We start from the raw sequence: 14,350 nt of genomic DNA, 5'->3' as shown, positions 1-14,350 counted from the left end.
CCAAGTTTGACAGTTGATAGAATGTCTTTTCTGTTTCTTGCTCTCTTTCTTTTGAAGTTAAGTCAGAGCCTCTAAACAGCAGCGAGGCTGTGAGTTCAGCAGGAGACACAGGGCTGGACACTTACACTGGGTCAGGTAAGACATCCACACACACACAATTGCATGCGCTGCATTGAGAATGTCTGCTGTAATCCTGCTGGGGAAGTTGCTGAAAGCTCTGAGCCCTCAATCTTTTGTACTGCCCTTGAGCTAACGTCATCAGAGCTACAGACTCTTTATTTAGATCAATGCGCTCATACACACATACATACACTCATAGATTGAGAAACCCACTGTCCATGCGGTCCCCTGCAGAGAAGGTTGAGGCCCTTGCTTGAACTGACAGTGAACTGTGACGTCTCTATAGAGAAGACAGCAGCATGTCTGTTTATGGTTTATTTTATTGATTTGTTTTGAGCCATTTTTCTCACAGTGAGATAGACCGTAGTCTGTTTTTTCATGATTGAAAGTGATGGAAGTGAGGGATAGACCTATAGTCTTTTCAAGGATTTCTACTCTTTGATACATTGGTTCAGCTGACAAAACATAAAAAAATGGCATGCTAAAAAATTCCTGTGGACAAAAAACTCTGAAAAAAACATAGGTTGTGAACATTTAGATGCACATCAATCCCTCACAGCCTCGCTTTCAATCTCAAAAAATTGTGTCTACTCTGTCTACTCTATTGGGAAACATTTCAGCTCAGGAAGAGAACTTTGACAAGCCTGCTAAAAAGTCCAACTTAGTCCAGTAAGAATTTCCATGCTGATCTTGGCTGATTCTAGCTGGTGGACCAACATAGCAATGCTATTCACTTGCAAAGCCAAGGTTGCAAAGTTAACCAAGGTAGTCTGGCTGATTAAAAGAATGTTTCGGATTCAATACAAGTTGAGCTCAATCGACTGCATTTGTGGTATAGTGTCGATTTCCACAAAACATAATTTTGACTAAAATTACGGTTACAGCAAGGCGAGGCCAGTCAGTAAACATTAAGATACACACTGTTTCAAAAGCAGAGCCACAAGACGTAAACACAATGTGTTAACATGAATTTAGTGTGATAAAATCGCTTACTAACCTTGTCTGTGTATAGTTATATCCAATATTACAACTTCTTTTTTATGACATCATAACACCAGTAAAGTCTGTAACCTGGTAAACGCTGTAAAACCAGTAAATTCCTGATTTTATCACACTAGAATCATGTTAACATGTATAATGTTTGTGTCTTGTGGCTATACTTTTGAAACATTGTTTATTTTAAGGTTTATGGACTGGCCCCATTCACTTCCATTGTAAGTGCCTAACTGTTTCCCTGATTTTTGCTTTTTTTTAAATAAAGGAGGGATGAGTCTAAATATTTGTTTGGTTTTTTTTTTGTTGCGGTAATTAACATTATGCAACACATGCTGTCGATTGAGCTTAACTGTTGAACCCAGCACATTATGTTAAGCCTGGCAGGGACACCAGCACACCAGCATTCAAAACACAGCATATTCTGGTGAACAGCAACAGCAGTTTCTCCATGAAAGTAGTTATTGCCAGTTTACATTTTTTACATTGCATATTAAGAACTTAAAGAAAGGAGAGGAAGAGACAGTGGATGAAACAGGAATTGGGAAGGCAAGAGGAGGAAACCAGCATAATCACTGATGTAGACAAAAGACTGGTTTTAGAGTATCGTTTGCATTATATTTTCCCCCCATTTTTGTTAAATTTAATCCAGCTGGAGAGAAAGACTGTGAGCTGTCAATCAAAACCTGTGTTTGCGTTAGCACACATATAATACGCATGTGTGTGAGTGTGTGTGTTTGGGTTTGCATTGAAGTTTCTTGGCAAATGCTCTTCAAATGGAAGAAGTCCAGCACACATTTTATTTTATGGTTTTGATATGTAATAAAGTACACATCCAGGGGAAACAAATGACAGCTGACAAACGGTATTGAGTGCTGATACAGTATTTCTCAGAAAGGTGTGTGTGTGTGTAAAAAGGATTCAGTCCATCTACTATAATAAGAGCAATAATTATGTGCAATTCACAGTCTAATCTTTTTTATACTTAACCAACGCACCCAACCTCTTCTGCCATTACATTCCCTTGTACTATATATGACAGATTTGTATTTAGATTTGCACTATGTATGTGTATGTGTGTATGTATGTATGTATGTGTGTGTCTGTGTGTGTGTGTATATATATGTGTATGTATATATATATATATATATATATATATATATATATATATATATATATATATATATATATATATGTGTGTGTGTGTGTGTGTGTGTGTGTGTGTGTGTGCATATATATATATATATATATATATATATATACATATGTGTGTGTATGTATATATATAGTCTTATTGTGTATTCTATATATACTTTATTTTCTATAATTTTTATTTTTTTATTTTTTTTTATTATTATTATTCTTTTTTATTATTATCTATGTCTTGCTGCTGTTTTGTATTGTTTGTGCACTGGAAGCTCCTGTCACCAAGAAAAATTCCTTGTATGTGTAAGCATACTTGGCAATAAAGCTGATTCTGATTCTGATTCTACTGTAGCTGATTTATTTACACAACTGAATTACAAATCATTATCATTAGAAATGTACATTTACATTCATTTATTTTATTCAAAGCAACTTACACAATGAGAAAAAACACAAGCAATTTATCATACAGAACGTAACAATATTAGTAGTCCCTGAAAACTGAATTTCAACATTAAACCTTTTGAAAAAACAACAACGGATTGTAACCTTTGAAAAGAAGAGAAAATATCATTTTTGCCTTTATTGCCTTTAAAACATTTAAAATAAATTTGCCTTTTTGCCTTTAAAAGTGCCGTTATTTATAGTTATTGAAGTATATGTGAGAAGAAATCATCTATATCAGGGGTTTTCAAAATGGGGTCTGGGAACCCGCAAGGGGGTGCAAGATCCCGTAGAAAATGTAGTGTAAAAAAAAGTACAAAAATAAATAAAATAAAAATCCTTTAACACTTTATCCTTTATCATTTACTGAATTTCACATTATTACTGTTATACTCTGCTTTGTAAAGACTAGGTTTATACATCTAACATTAGTCTTATATTGAGTAGGAACAAGATGCACTGTCAACTTACGATGGAGACTTTTATATTTTCCAGATAATATTTTAATCAATTCTTATGACTTGAGTATAATAACAAAAAAAAAGCTAATTATTTATTTTTGCATAAAATATGTTGTCTTTATAATATTACACTTACAATTTTTCTCGCACACAATAACTGGGTCTTTATATATAAAAATGTATAGCAGCCTTTTTATTTTATGAAGGAGGTCCCTTGTAAGAGGATCATCATATTTGGGGGTCCTTGGCATCAAACATTTGAAAACCCCTGATCTATAAGATCTCTTTAAACTATTATATTTATTTTCTTTTTATGTGTAGTTATAAGCAGCAGTGGATTCAGCCCTCGGCCGGCTCACCAGTATTCACCTCCTCTCTACCCCTCAAAGTAAGTCTCACACACACACACACACATTCATTCACGTACACACACATAGCATCTAAAGAATCTAAAAATCTACTCTAAATCTGGATGTTTTGTTTTTGTTTTTGATTTGCAGGCCTTACCCCCACATCTTGTCTACTCCCGTGGCTCCTCCCATGTCAGCCTATACTGGCCAATCACAGTTCACTAGCATGCAGCAGTCGACAGTTTACACGCCCTACTCTCAAACTACTCCACCTTATGGCCTCTCCACTTACGGTAGATCCTTTATCATTGTTTACATGTGGGTAGATGAGAGTATGTGTATATATGTGTATTTGATGTTGTGTTTGTGTATTCCTAGCTGTATCTCTAAAGATTGTAATCTTCAATCCAGTTTGATTGACAGGCCCTCTTTCTTGCTCTTGAGCTACAGATTTGGGGGTGATGTTGCCAGGCATAAAGACAGAGGGAGGACTCACACAGACTCAGACAACCCTCCAATCAGGGCTCAGCTATAGTCCTGGATTTACCACGCCTCAGCCTGGACAGACAGCATATTCACCCTATCAGATGCCAGGTCCGCATTTATAGGCCTAATCATGAATATTATACAGTCCAGGGCAGCCATTTCAGTTTGTACTGTGAGGCACCTAAGATATTGACCCAGCGCTTCACTGAGGTGGCTGACGGTATGGTGTGGTATCTTACAAGAAAGTCTGTGGCTTTGACATCAGTCCACATTCGAGGCCGGAACAAAACTTCTTGGGGCCATTTTTTTTTTTTTTTTTTCGGGTTTTCATGGGACAATTAAAGCATCTGTTGAACGAGGTTGCTTGAGACACAGATGCAACTGATGTTGGTGTTAGACTTTGTCTTCAATGACAACGTTGTCCTGAAATTGCTGAATTGTATTGCCCAATCAGATTACAATATGATTGATTTGAATGGTTGATTGTTTTTTCAAAGCAGGCCTTGTAGAGATCTGTGATAAGGCCAAACATCACCTGTTACATTTACTTAAACGTTGAACGCGTGTTTTGAATCCACTTCATTTTCTCTCTCTCAGCAGGGTCAGGTTTCACGACTTCTCCGGGTCTCTACACTTCCAACAACTCCAATCCAGGCAACTTTGCCACACAACAGGTACACACACACACACACACACACACACGTTGTTAATACACATACACATTAACCAATAACATCAGAGTTCAGCAGTTCAAAAACAACCCAGACCTCGCAGAGCAAGTCACCATCCTTCATCAGAGAGAATTTATGTTTTTAGGACTTAATGTTTCCCTCAATTTTTATGATGAAACGTGCTGCCAAAGAAAAGGACCAAACTACACTTACACTCCCCCCTTGATGAATTTAGCTGTGTAAACAAAGTGAAGTTCTGGCAGTGGTTTAAATGAAGGAGTGAGTGGACTTGGGACAAAACGAGAGAGTGAAAGCTGTAGTGCAGTTTTGCTGTGAGCATTTTACTGTGCCGATCTTGTTCTTGCAAGAACGAGTCAGTGACAGTTTTAGAGTCATCTCCCGTAAGAGACCCGCCTGTGTCTGTGCATATAAAACTCTCTCAAAGATACAAGAGCAGCCTGGGAGTGATAAAAACCTCCCATCAAACCCAGTTCTGTGTGGATGAGCCAGAAATCTTCACATCCAAGATCTATTGCTTTCTCTATTTTCTCTCTTCAATATTCCCCTAAAAACTCCCTCTCTCTTGCTCACTCATTTAAAGACACCATGAAATCGCTGGATGGGTGCAGGTTTCTGGCCTGTGTTGACATATTTCCTGTTGAGACAGGACGTTTGGACAGGACATGTTTTAAATAGCCAATAGGCTTCAGTTACGGCCACAGCCATGAACTACGCTGCTTGCTGATCTGTTGCAGGGGGAGGGACATTCTCATTCTAGAGAGCATTTGATTGGACAAACAACTGTGTAGTGCAAGATGAGTCATCAATATTTTTGGTCTATTTTCCTAGAAGAGAAAGACTGTAAATTTAAAATGTGAATATCTGCTAAAAGTTAAGAGTACACTAGCATATACTGTAGATGGACTCCAAGGAAACAAACATGGACTAAAATCCATAAAACTCTTCTTTTTATTTAAAGAGATAGTTCACCCAAAAATGAAAATATTTAAGTACTTTTTATTATAATTAGAAAATACTTAAATATTGATCTTTTTTTGTACCAAAATTGATCGTATCACTTTAGAAGACATGAATTAAACCGCTGGAGTCCTATCGATGACGTTTATGCTGATTGTCTGTGATTTTTGGAGCTTCAAAAGAGAAATCTCCATTCACTTGCATTTTAAGGACCCACTGAGCTAAGATATTTTTATATTTTTCTTCAAATGTGTTCTGGTGAAGAAAAAAAGTCATACACGCCTAGGATATCATGAGGGTGAGTAAATAATGCGAGAGTTTTCATTTTTGGGTGAACTATTCCTTTAATGTTTTTTTTTAAATGTGATGAACTTACAATCGTCCAACATTTAACTGAATTGTATGTTTGAGAACCGTCACTATATAAATGTTCACATACATTAGTGATACTTTTATTTGTTTGTTTGTAGCAGGAGTACCCATCATATACAGCGTTTGGGCAGAATCAGTATGCTCAGTATTACTCCACCTCCTCCTACGGTTCCTACATGACATCTAACAGCACATTGGATGGCACAGGTTCAGTCTCCTCCTATCAGCTGCAAGACTCCACCCCCATAATGACAGGGCAAGCAGCTGACCTGAATCCAGGTAAGCACCAATCAGTAAAGATGTTTCAAAGCAAAACACTCTTCGGTCAGTGTGTCTAAATGATTAACATGAAGCTACATTCAATGGTTACAAAGAAGAAACATATAATAGCTGCAGTTGGTAGTTTACTTAAACTTTTTTGAATGCCATTTTTCTTTTTTTTTTAGTTACTCTACTGCTATCTGTTATCTGTCAGAAATGAGAAAATTGGCATTGCATTTTAAAGGGAATTGTCCCAAATGAGCAGCTAATCATGCAGTTGACAGTTAAATTAATGTTAAAATGTTTTAACTATTGCAACATGGCTTTTGGGACAAAGGTTTTTTGCAGTTGCTGATTATGTTAGATAGAGCTGTGGTGATTGGGAGTTTTGTCCAAAAGGCCCAAAATTCAGTGGGGTCCAAGAGCTGCATTTCTCTGTGATTTAGGCTGGCTGCAGTTCAGAAGAGCTCATTACAGTACCTTTGCTCATACACACTCACACACACAACATGTTCTATCAGGCAATTTCCAACTTTCATGACTAATTTAAAAGGTTTTTCTTGAAAGAAGGCATGAGAATACACAAACATTGCCAATTTAGAACCAAAAATAGCCTGTAGCCGCTGATGTAGATTTAATACTGTAACAGACACTACATTAACTGTAATTCTGCTTTAGGAAAGTTGCCAGAGTATTGACCTGAACTTGATGTCCACTGAAAAGTTTATGACTGAGACACAAATGTGCACATTCGAGTTTGAATGCATGGCTTTCCTACTAGGACCAAGCGTCTGATTTTTTTTAACTTTGATGCTGCTCAACAACAGCTCATAAGTTTTTCTCGCTACCCATTTGTAGGTGAGTTTGAGGCTGGGCAAAGCCCGTCCACGCCTATTAAGGAGATGGAGGACCGGTCCTGTCGAGGGGGTGGGGCTAAAGCAAGAGGGCGGGGCAGAAAGAACAACCCCTCCCCACCACCTGACAGTGACCTTGAGGTATGTTTTTATTTAAACACAAATACAGAATATGCAGGGGGCCTGGGTAGCTCAGTGGTAAAAGACACTGGCTACAACCCCTGGAGTTCGCTAGCTCGCTAGTTCAAATCCCAGGGCATGCTGAGTGACTCCAGCCAGGTCTCCTAAGCAACCAAATTGGCCCGGTTGCTAGGGAGGGTAGAGTCACATGGGGTAACCTCCTCGTGGTTGCTATAATGTGGTTCGTTCTCGGTGGGGCACGTGGTGAGTTGAGCATGGATGGCGCGGTGGATGGTGTGAAGCCTCCACATGCGCTATGTCTCCGTGGCAATGCGCTCAACAAGCCACATGATAAGACGCACGGGTTGGTGGTCTCAGATGCGGAGGCAACTGGGATTCATTCTCTGCCACCCAGATTGAGGTGAATCACTACGCAACCACAAGGACTTAAAAACACACTGGGAATTGGGCATTCCAAATTGGGTGAAAAAGGGGGGGAAAATAAATAAATAAATAAAAATACAGTATATGCATAAACCAATGTACTGTATATACAGTAGGGTCCAAATGTTGTTGTTTTTTAAACCCGGAAATCAACAAAGTTTCAGGATTTTGAAAAATGTAAAAAGAAAATGTATTTATGATGTAAAATGTAAAAAGTATTTAAGAATTTGCACTGATTCTAGGCCACTAATTAAATGTAAGCAAATTTGTGACCATATTAACTTCTTTGTACAAAAGGTCAGATTTCCTTGCTTCAGCTGAAACACTGAAACACTTTTTCAAATCATGTTGGATAGATCATCAGATTTTGCACATACTTGTGGAGTCCATGCCAGCTTGAGTGCATGCTGTCTTTAAACCAAAAGGGGGACATACCAAATACTTAGAAATTTTGAAATTCATGTACATATTATTAAATTATTTTATTAGAAAATTTGAAAATTATTAAAGTGGAAAATTGCAAAATAGAAACATTTTCACCAGTGGTCTCAGAATTTTGGATGCCACCTTAGATATGAAATAGATATAAGGAGCAAGCAAAAAAATTACAGTTATGTATCCATGCAAAACACTTCAAAATAAATATCAAAACTGACTCTTGCACACAATCACAGACACAGAAGAAGGAGATTGACACTCATGCAGTGTTATCACTGTTTGTTTACTGAGATCCAACATTTCATTCTGTGTGTGTGCATGTTTTTATAGAGGGTGTTTGTTTGGGATCTGGACGAGACAATCATTGTGTTTCACTCACTCCTCACGGGCTCCTATGCACAGAAATACGGCAAGGTGAGAGCAAACACATGCGCATTACACACATATACATAAATGCTCTCAAAGAGTCACATAAAGACTCACACTGACACATATAGTAGAGTAGATCGCCACAAATGTGCAGTCAGGCAGTATTTAAAATAATTTGATTTAGCATTATATTATTATCATAAATACACATGCTGTGGATTTCATGCTTTGTGCTACATAAAGGATTCACAGGTTCTTTAGTATTCAAAAATTTCCACTGACCCTGATCTTTTTACACAGAGGTGCCTGTTAAATTAATTTGAACACACACTTCACCCCAGATATCCTCCTGGGCTTCATATGTGTGTTCCAGAGTCCTTGCTAGAAAAAAAAAAACTAGCATATTTAAATTGAGGATAAAATCTTGAATTTTGAATCTTATGACTCCCTTATACAGGGTTATTAGATTCAGCACTATGATGGTCAGACTTAAGAGGAGAGAGAAGTGTCACACTTCGTCTGACACCTTTCCTAATTTCTTGTCATTCGGTTGGTGAGAGACATGGAGACAGCTGCGTCTATTCACGGCTCACGGCTATTTCTGCAGTCTCTATGACGATCAAAACCCTACGTTCTTAGGCACTCCCGTCAGAGACATTGCACATGCTGTCACACACTTAAATGGCAAAACAAGCACACTGACTTACAGAGACATCAGTGCAAAGAGTGTGAAATCATCATTCCAAAGTATTAAAAAAAAGGGCAAAGCAGTTCTACGGCAATATGTCTTGGGTTGTTTAATTTAATGTAGAAAAATCACCTCAATTATAATTTTTTAACTTATGCTTATATTAAGTTTTAAACATTTTTAAACAGTTGAATCATCATTTCCAAACTCTGAGTTTCAACACTAAGTGTGTGTGTATGTGTGTGTGTGTGTGTGTGTGTGTGTGTGTGTGTGTGTGCTTTTCTATTCTCGTTCGCTGTCTTGGCCAATCGCCTCTGAGCCAAGAAACTCCATCACATATGATGATTTTTACAGCTGTATGCCCTCCCCCTCTCTCTTTCTTTCATTCTGTGTGTGTGTGCACGCTTGAAGGGTGGTCGTGATGTTCTGAGACAAGTGTAGTGTCTGTCATCATCTGCTGAAAATGGTGAACATTATATTTAAGGAGCAAAATGTGTGTTGGAATTGATTATGGGTAGCTGACATTAAATACTTTTGGGAAGTTGACATGCGTTGTGGTATGACATGTATTACTCCATCTAAATCTATTCCATGTAGAAAGACTACATACTGTTTAAGTGATTTGGGGACTATTTTGACTATTTAAGAGAACTGCAAAAAACCTAAAAGGTGATTAAAAATTGTGCAAAACTTGTCACAGCACATAAAATATGCCGTACATTTTCCCTTATATATGGGTGTTTCTTCAACTTCAAGCAATTTCATGTCCCAGGGGTTGATTTTTAATAAAACCAACTGATTTCATCTTTTTTCATTTCTTTTTTCCTATAAGAAGGTAACATTATAACTGACTTGGCAACTTTTTACTAGGCCTTCATAATTTCCTTTTGGTACTTTTCTAATGGCTTTTATGTATAGATATTACTGTTTAGCCTTCTTCCAGACCCAGACAATCAATTTTAAACTATGAAAATCCATCATAAAAGTACAAATTATAGCATGGTTAAATCTACGATAATCAAAACTAAGAGTGAAATAAACATTAACTATTATAATATTTATTGTAGGGAAATGATATTTATAACTACGACTGTCCCAAAGTTGAATTACGACTGTCCCACAGTTGTGGTGTCATTTCCACCACAGCAAACAATTTTGCCCCTAACAAATTTTTTTCAAAAGTTAATGTACTTGTTTACCAGGTCAACAAAAGTGTCAGTGAAGAGCATGCTTGTGATGAAATATAAGGTAAATTATGTTTAAAGAAAAAAAAATTCAAGGTAAATATCACTTATGAGCAGAGTATTTTCCAATCAAGTTGTAATTTTGCCAAATTTTGCAAAACGTTTGAAAACATTATTTAAATGTGTGTATGTTGGCTACATAAAATGTAAGCTATGAAAATAGCCTTAGCAAGAGAAAGGAGTCTGCCATTTTATTTAAAAAAAACATTTTTGAAATTCTACCACAGAATTCTGTTAAAGGTGCTGTAAGTGTTTTTAGCGTTCTGAAGCATTCACGTGACTGAGCCATTGAATTAGCTTGGCCCCCTCATTCCAAAACCCCGCCCTCCAAAGATAATTTTGAGACTAAAACCGAGCAAAAGTGCAGCATTGTTTGATCCTGGGCTGTCAAATTCAATAGTGGCACAATAGCGCCCTCAAATGACAAACATTATGAATCATAGCTTCAATGATCCACTTCAAATACAACACTATGAGAACGAGCAAAATGATTGACAGGTGAAAAGCATCAATATCCCTGGTCCGCGGACACATTTTTGTTTGCTGTTTACAAAGTCTACAGCTGTCACAGAGACTGGTGAGATATCTCAGGACACTTATTTCATTAATATCTTTAAGGGAGTAGGAAAAATTTTTGCATACTTTTCCATGAAAAAATCGCTTACAGAACCTTTAGACACAATATAGAATTTGATATGTGGTAAAAAAAATAGTCAACAGTGCTAAAAGTATCGAAAGTTGAAGAAACACCCAAATACATTTGAATAATTTAATCATACATTGTCGTAATAAAAGGTTCATGGACATGTTGTGCATCAACAACCCTCAAGTAACTTGGTAACACCTTTTAAATCAGCTTTCAAAACTGTAAGATTTGTGGCTACTTTAGTGTTAACTGCACTCCTTATGACAATGTTGGTATTATTGAAAATGATGATGATAGTAGTTATCAAGAGAAATGTATCTGGATCTAATATTGAATATCAATGCTATAGGACCCTCCTTTGGCTGTGACTCTTGGTTTAAGGATGGAGGAGATGATCTTTAATCTTGCTGACACACATCTATTTTTTAATGATTTAGAGGTAAGCAAACTCTCCTCTCCTCCTTTTAGCAGTTTTCCCTTTTTTGTTCTTCCAGTCAGATTGTTAGAACATGTTTGTGTGTGCCAACGTCCTTTTGTAAATGTTTATGTGACTGTGTGGCCCCCTGCTGGTTAGCTTTGGTAACCCCATTGTGTGTTCCTAAAGGAGTGTGATCAGGTGCACATTGATGACGCCTCATCAGATGATAACGGTCAGGACCTCAGGTGAGTTTATGACATGTACAACAAACAACATGTACAACAAACAATGTATGAATTGTGTCTTACAGTCATTACCCCTCAATTCTATTTATTTATTTATGTCAAACTATTTATACAGTACAAATTGAAAAGAACAGTATAAATTATTTTCAAAGATAAAAACTTAAAAACATATTCATAAACATGAGTGAACATGTATTATATTTGTACGTAAAACAAGATTGTTATTGTTATTATCAACAGTACTTACAGTTTTGCCACTGATGGCTTCCATGCAGCTGCTACAACCGCAAGTCTGTGCCTAGCAACAGGTGTTAGGGGCGGAGTTGACTGGATGAGGAAGTTAGCCTTCCGTTACAGACGAGTGAAGGAATTATACTGCACCTACAAAAACAATGTGGGGGGTAAGAATTTGATTGGCTAAAAGTTCAGTGCAAAGCCATCTTTACACTGCAAAAGTGGCACAGAAGCTGTAACTGAAGTGGCATTTATGTGTATTTAGTCTACACCATGCTGTCTTTCAGGTAGAACTCTTCTTTTGACCCCTAAAGATAGCTTCACTAATAATCTTCCAGAATTGTCTCACATACTCAGTAAGCCAAAAAGTCTAGAAGAACTTGATGTAATAACAGAAAGTGTAAATACTGCATTATAATTGCATAAATAATGTTATGAGATTAATGTTTTAAATATAAAATTATGAATATAGAAATATGAAATGAATGAAAATGTTAAAAATTAGTGCTGTTAATCAGTTAATGATTTTTAACTAATTAATTGCAGAGTTTTCTGTAATTAATCACGATTAATCGTGGTACATGGTACATTCAAACAAACATTAATATAATCATAAATATGTTTATACTCTGTTTCAAAGAACTTGCAAGAAACTAGTTAGTCTCTATCGCGCGCACGCTGAGTCTCTCTCACGCGGTTTCGCTGTTGAGTCCAGCTTCTGTGCTAGAATGTGGAGTTGAGCCGAGTGAGCCCAGCCCTAATTAAAATTATACTATTAAATCTGAAATTAAATTATGAAATATATGCTCTGTCATGACAACAACTAAGTTTAAGGTTGTTCTGATGCTGCATTTCATTTATACAGAAACAAAGTGGTATCAGAACTGCCTTTGATGCTAGGGGCTGAGGTGATCAGAGCCGGCTTAATTTAGTCTGGCTTTTATGCATTGCTTCTTTACACAGAATGTTGAGCAGGCACAGACCAACCTTAACTCGGCTGTGTAAAGACTTAATGTAACCTGGACGCTATAGATTTGGGCTGATAATCAAAGGGCCTGGTTTGGTTTCAAATACCACAATCCATGATTTATCATTGTGCCCTTGAGCAAGACTCATAACCAGGCTGTCATACGGTAGATGTACAGTAAGTTGCCAATGAAACATAAGTAAATGATTGTAATAGTCTATACATGACCTTGTTTGTATGATGTTGGCCTTAAATGGTGAGTATGACATTATATAATGAATGTGGTGTTTTGTTCATGTCCTTTTGCAGGGTTGCTGGGTCCAGCTAAAAGAGAGGCGTGGCTCCAACTGAGGGCAGAGGTGGAGGCCCTCACAGACTCCTGGCTGACCACTGCGCTCAAGTCCCTGTCAATCGTCAGCTCCCGGTATGTCGGTTCATACATCATAAGCCTTTGTCATGAAAGGCCATATACTGTAAGTAAAGTCAGGGTCCAAAACCAACTTTTTTTGTCCACACCTTCCACCTTCCAATGGCGAGAAAATTTGCTGGCCATAAATATGTTTTACCGGCAATGATTTTTTTAAAAATAAAAATGTATTATCATTACGGCTGTAAATCGGTTAAAAAATTTTAATCAAATGAATTACATGATGTGCCGATTAATCAATCAAAATTATGACATATGTCAGTATTTACTGAGAAAGGCCCCCAAATAAAGATAATTTAGTAAAAAAATAAAAATAAAAAATAATTATATATATATATATATATATATATATATATATATATATATATATATATATATATATATATCATAAATATTTGGTTGAGATAATAAAAAAATATTACGACATATACATATGTTGTGACAGCAGACAAGTTAAGCATAAAATACAAATAGAGCTATTTTTAATTACTGGTCTATGAACTCATGCATCAGACGGACGCTTTTGAAGCATCTCACTTTGGTTGTGTCGCATTTCATTAGTTTTCAGTGGGTCTAGTCACAAGCACTATGTTTTTAGGATGCTGTGTCAAGTAAATTTACTTTTAAATGTCAAGCTTCTCAAGATACCTGCTTTCTGTTGTGCTCAGCCCAGCATTCTTCGAGTGCAAAAGCTATATATAAAATAAATATATTTATATATTCTGTCTATACACTCAGTGATCAGGGTTAGGAGTTTCAGTTAATGTTCACATCAACCATCAGAATGGGGAAACAATGTGATCTCAGTGATTTCGACCGTGGCATGATTTTGGAGCATTGAGATCACATTTTTTTCCACATTCTGATGGTTGATATGAACATAACTGAAGCTTGTGACCCGTATCTGCATGATTTTATGCATTGCACTGCTGCCACACCATTGGCTGATTAGATAGTTGCATGGATAAGTAGGT

The 14,350-nt window shown here is 36.9% G+C and overlaps 1 protein-coding gene across 12 annotated transcripts in view; it reads left to right on the top strand.

Annotated features, from left to right (window-relative positions):
- LOC127418669 (eyes absent homolog 4-like) overlaps positions 1-14,350 on the top strand; it is a 41,465-nt gene that overhangs the window by 20,591 nt on the left and 6,524 nt on the right. For 5 of the 12 annotated variants that reach the window (XM_051659372.1, XM_051659371.1, XM_051659369.1 and 2 more), the window contains 12 exons: positions 58-135; positions 3,486-3,552; positions 3,665-3,807; positions 3,965-4,108; positions 4,601-4,674; positions 6,120-6,300; positions 7,141-7,277; positions 8,469-8,552; positions 11,435-11,524; positions 11,690-11,748; positions 11,989-12,149; positions 13,259-13,373. In XM_051659372.1, the coding sequence (XP_051515332.1) occupies positions 58-135; positions 3,486-3,552; positions 3,665-3,807; positions 3,965-4,108; positions 4,601-4,674; positions 6,120-6,300; positions 7,141-7,277; positions 8,469-8,552; positions 11,435-11,524; positions 11,690-11,748; positions 11,989-12,149; positions 13,259-13,373 (1,333 nt within the window). Of the gene's footprint in view, positions 1-57; positions 136-3,485; positions 3,553-3,664; positions 3,808-3,964; positions 4,109-4,597; positions 4,675-6,119; positions 6,301-7,140; positions 7,278-8,468; positions 8,553-11,434; positions 11,525-11,689; positions 11,749-11,988; positions 12,150-13,258; positions 13,374-14,350 lie in introns of all 12 variants that reach the window. The other 7 variants (XM_051659366.1, XM_051659364.1, XM_051659367.1 and 4 more) reach the window with 3 other exon arrangements.

The sequence above is a fragment of the Myxocyprinus asiaticus genome, chromosome 28 (assembly GCF_019703515.2).
Source record: "Myxocyprinus asiaticus isolate MX2 ecotype Aquarium Trade chromosome 28, UBuf_Myxa_2, whole genome shotgun sequence".
NCBI classification, from domain to species: domain Eukaryota; kingdom Metazoa; phylum Chordata; class Actinopteri; order Cypriniformes; family Catostomidae; genus Myxocyprinus; species Myxocyprinus asiaticus.
Note: the sequence above shows the minus strand (reverse complement) of the source record. Positions and strands in the feature narration are given on the sequence as shown.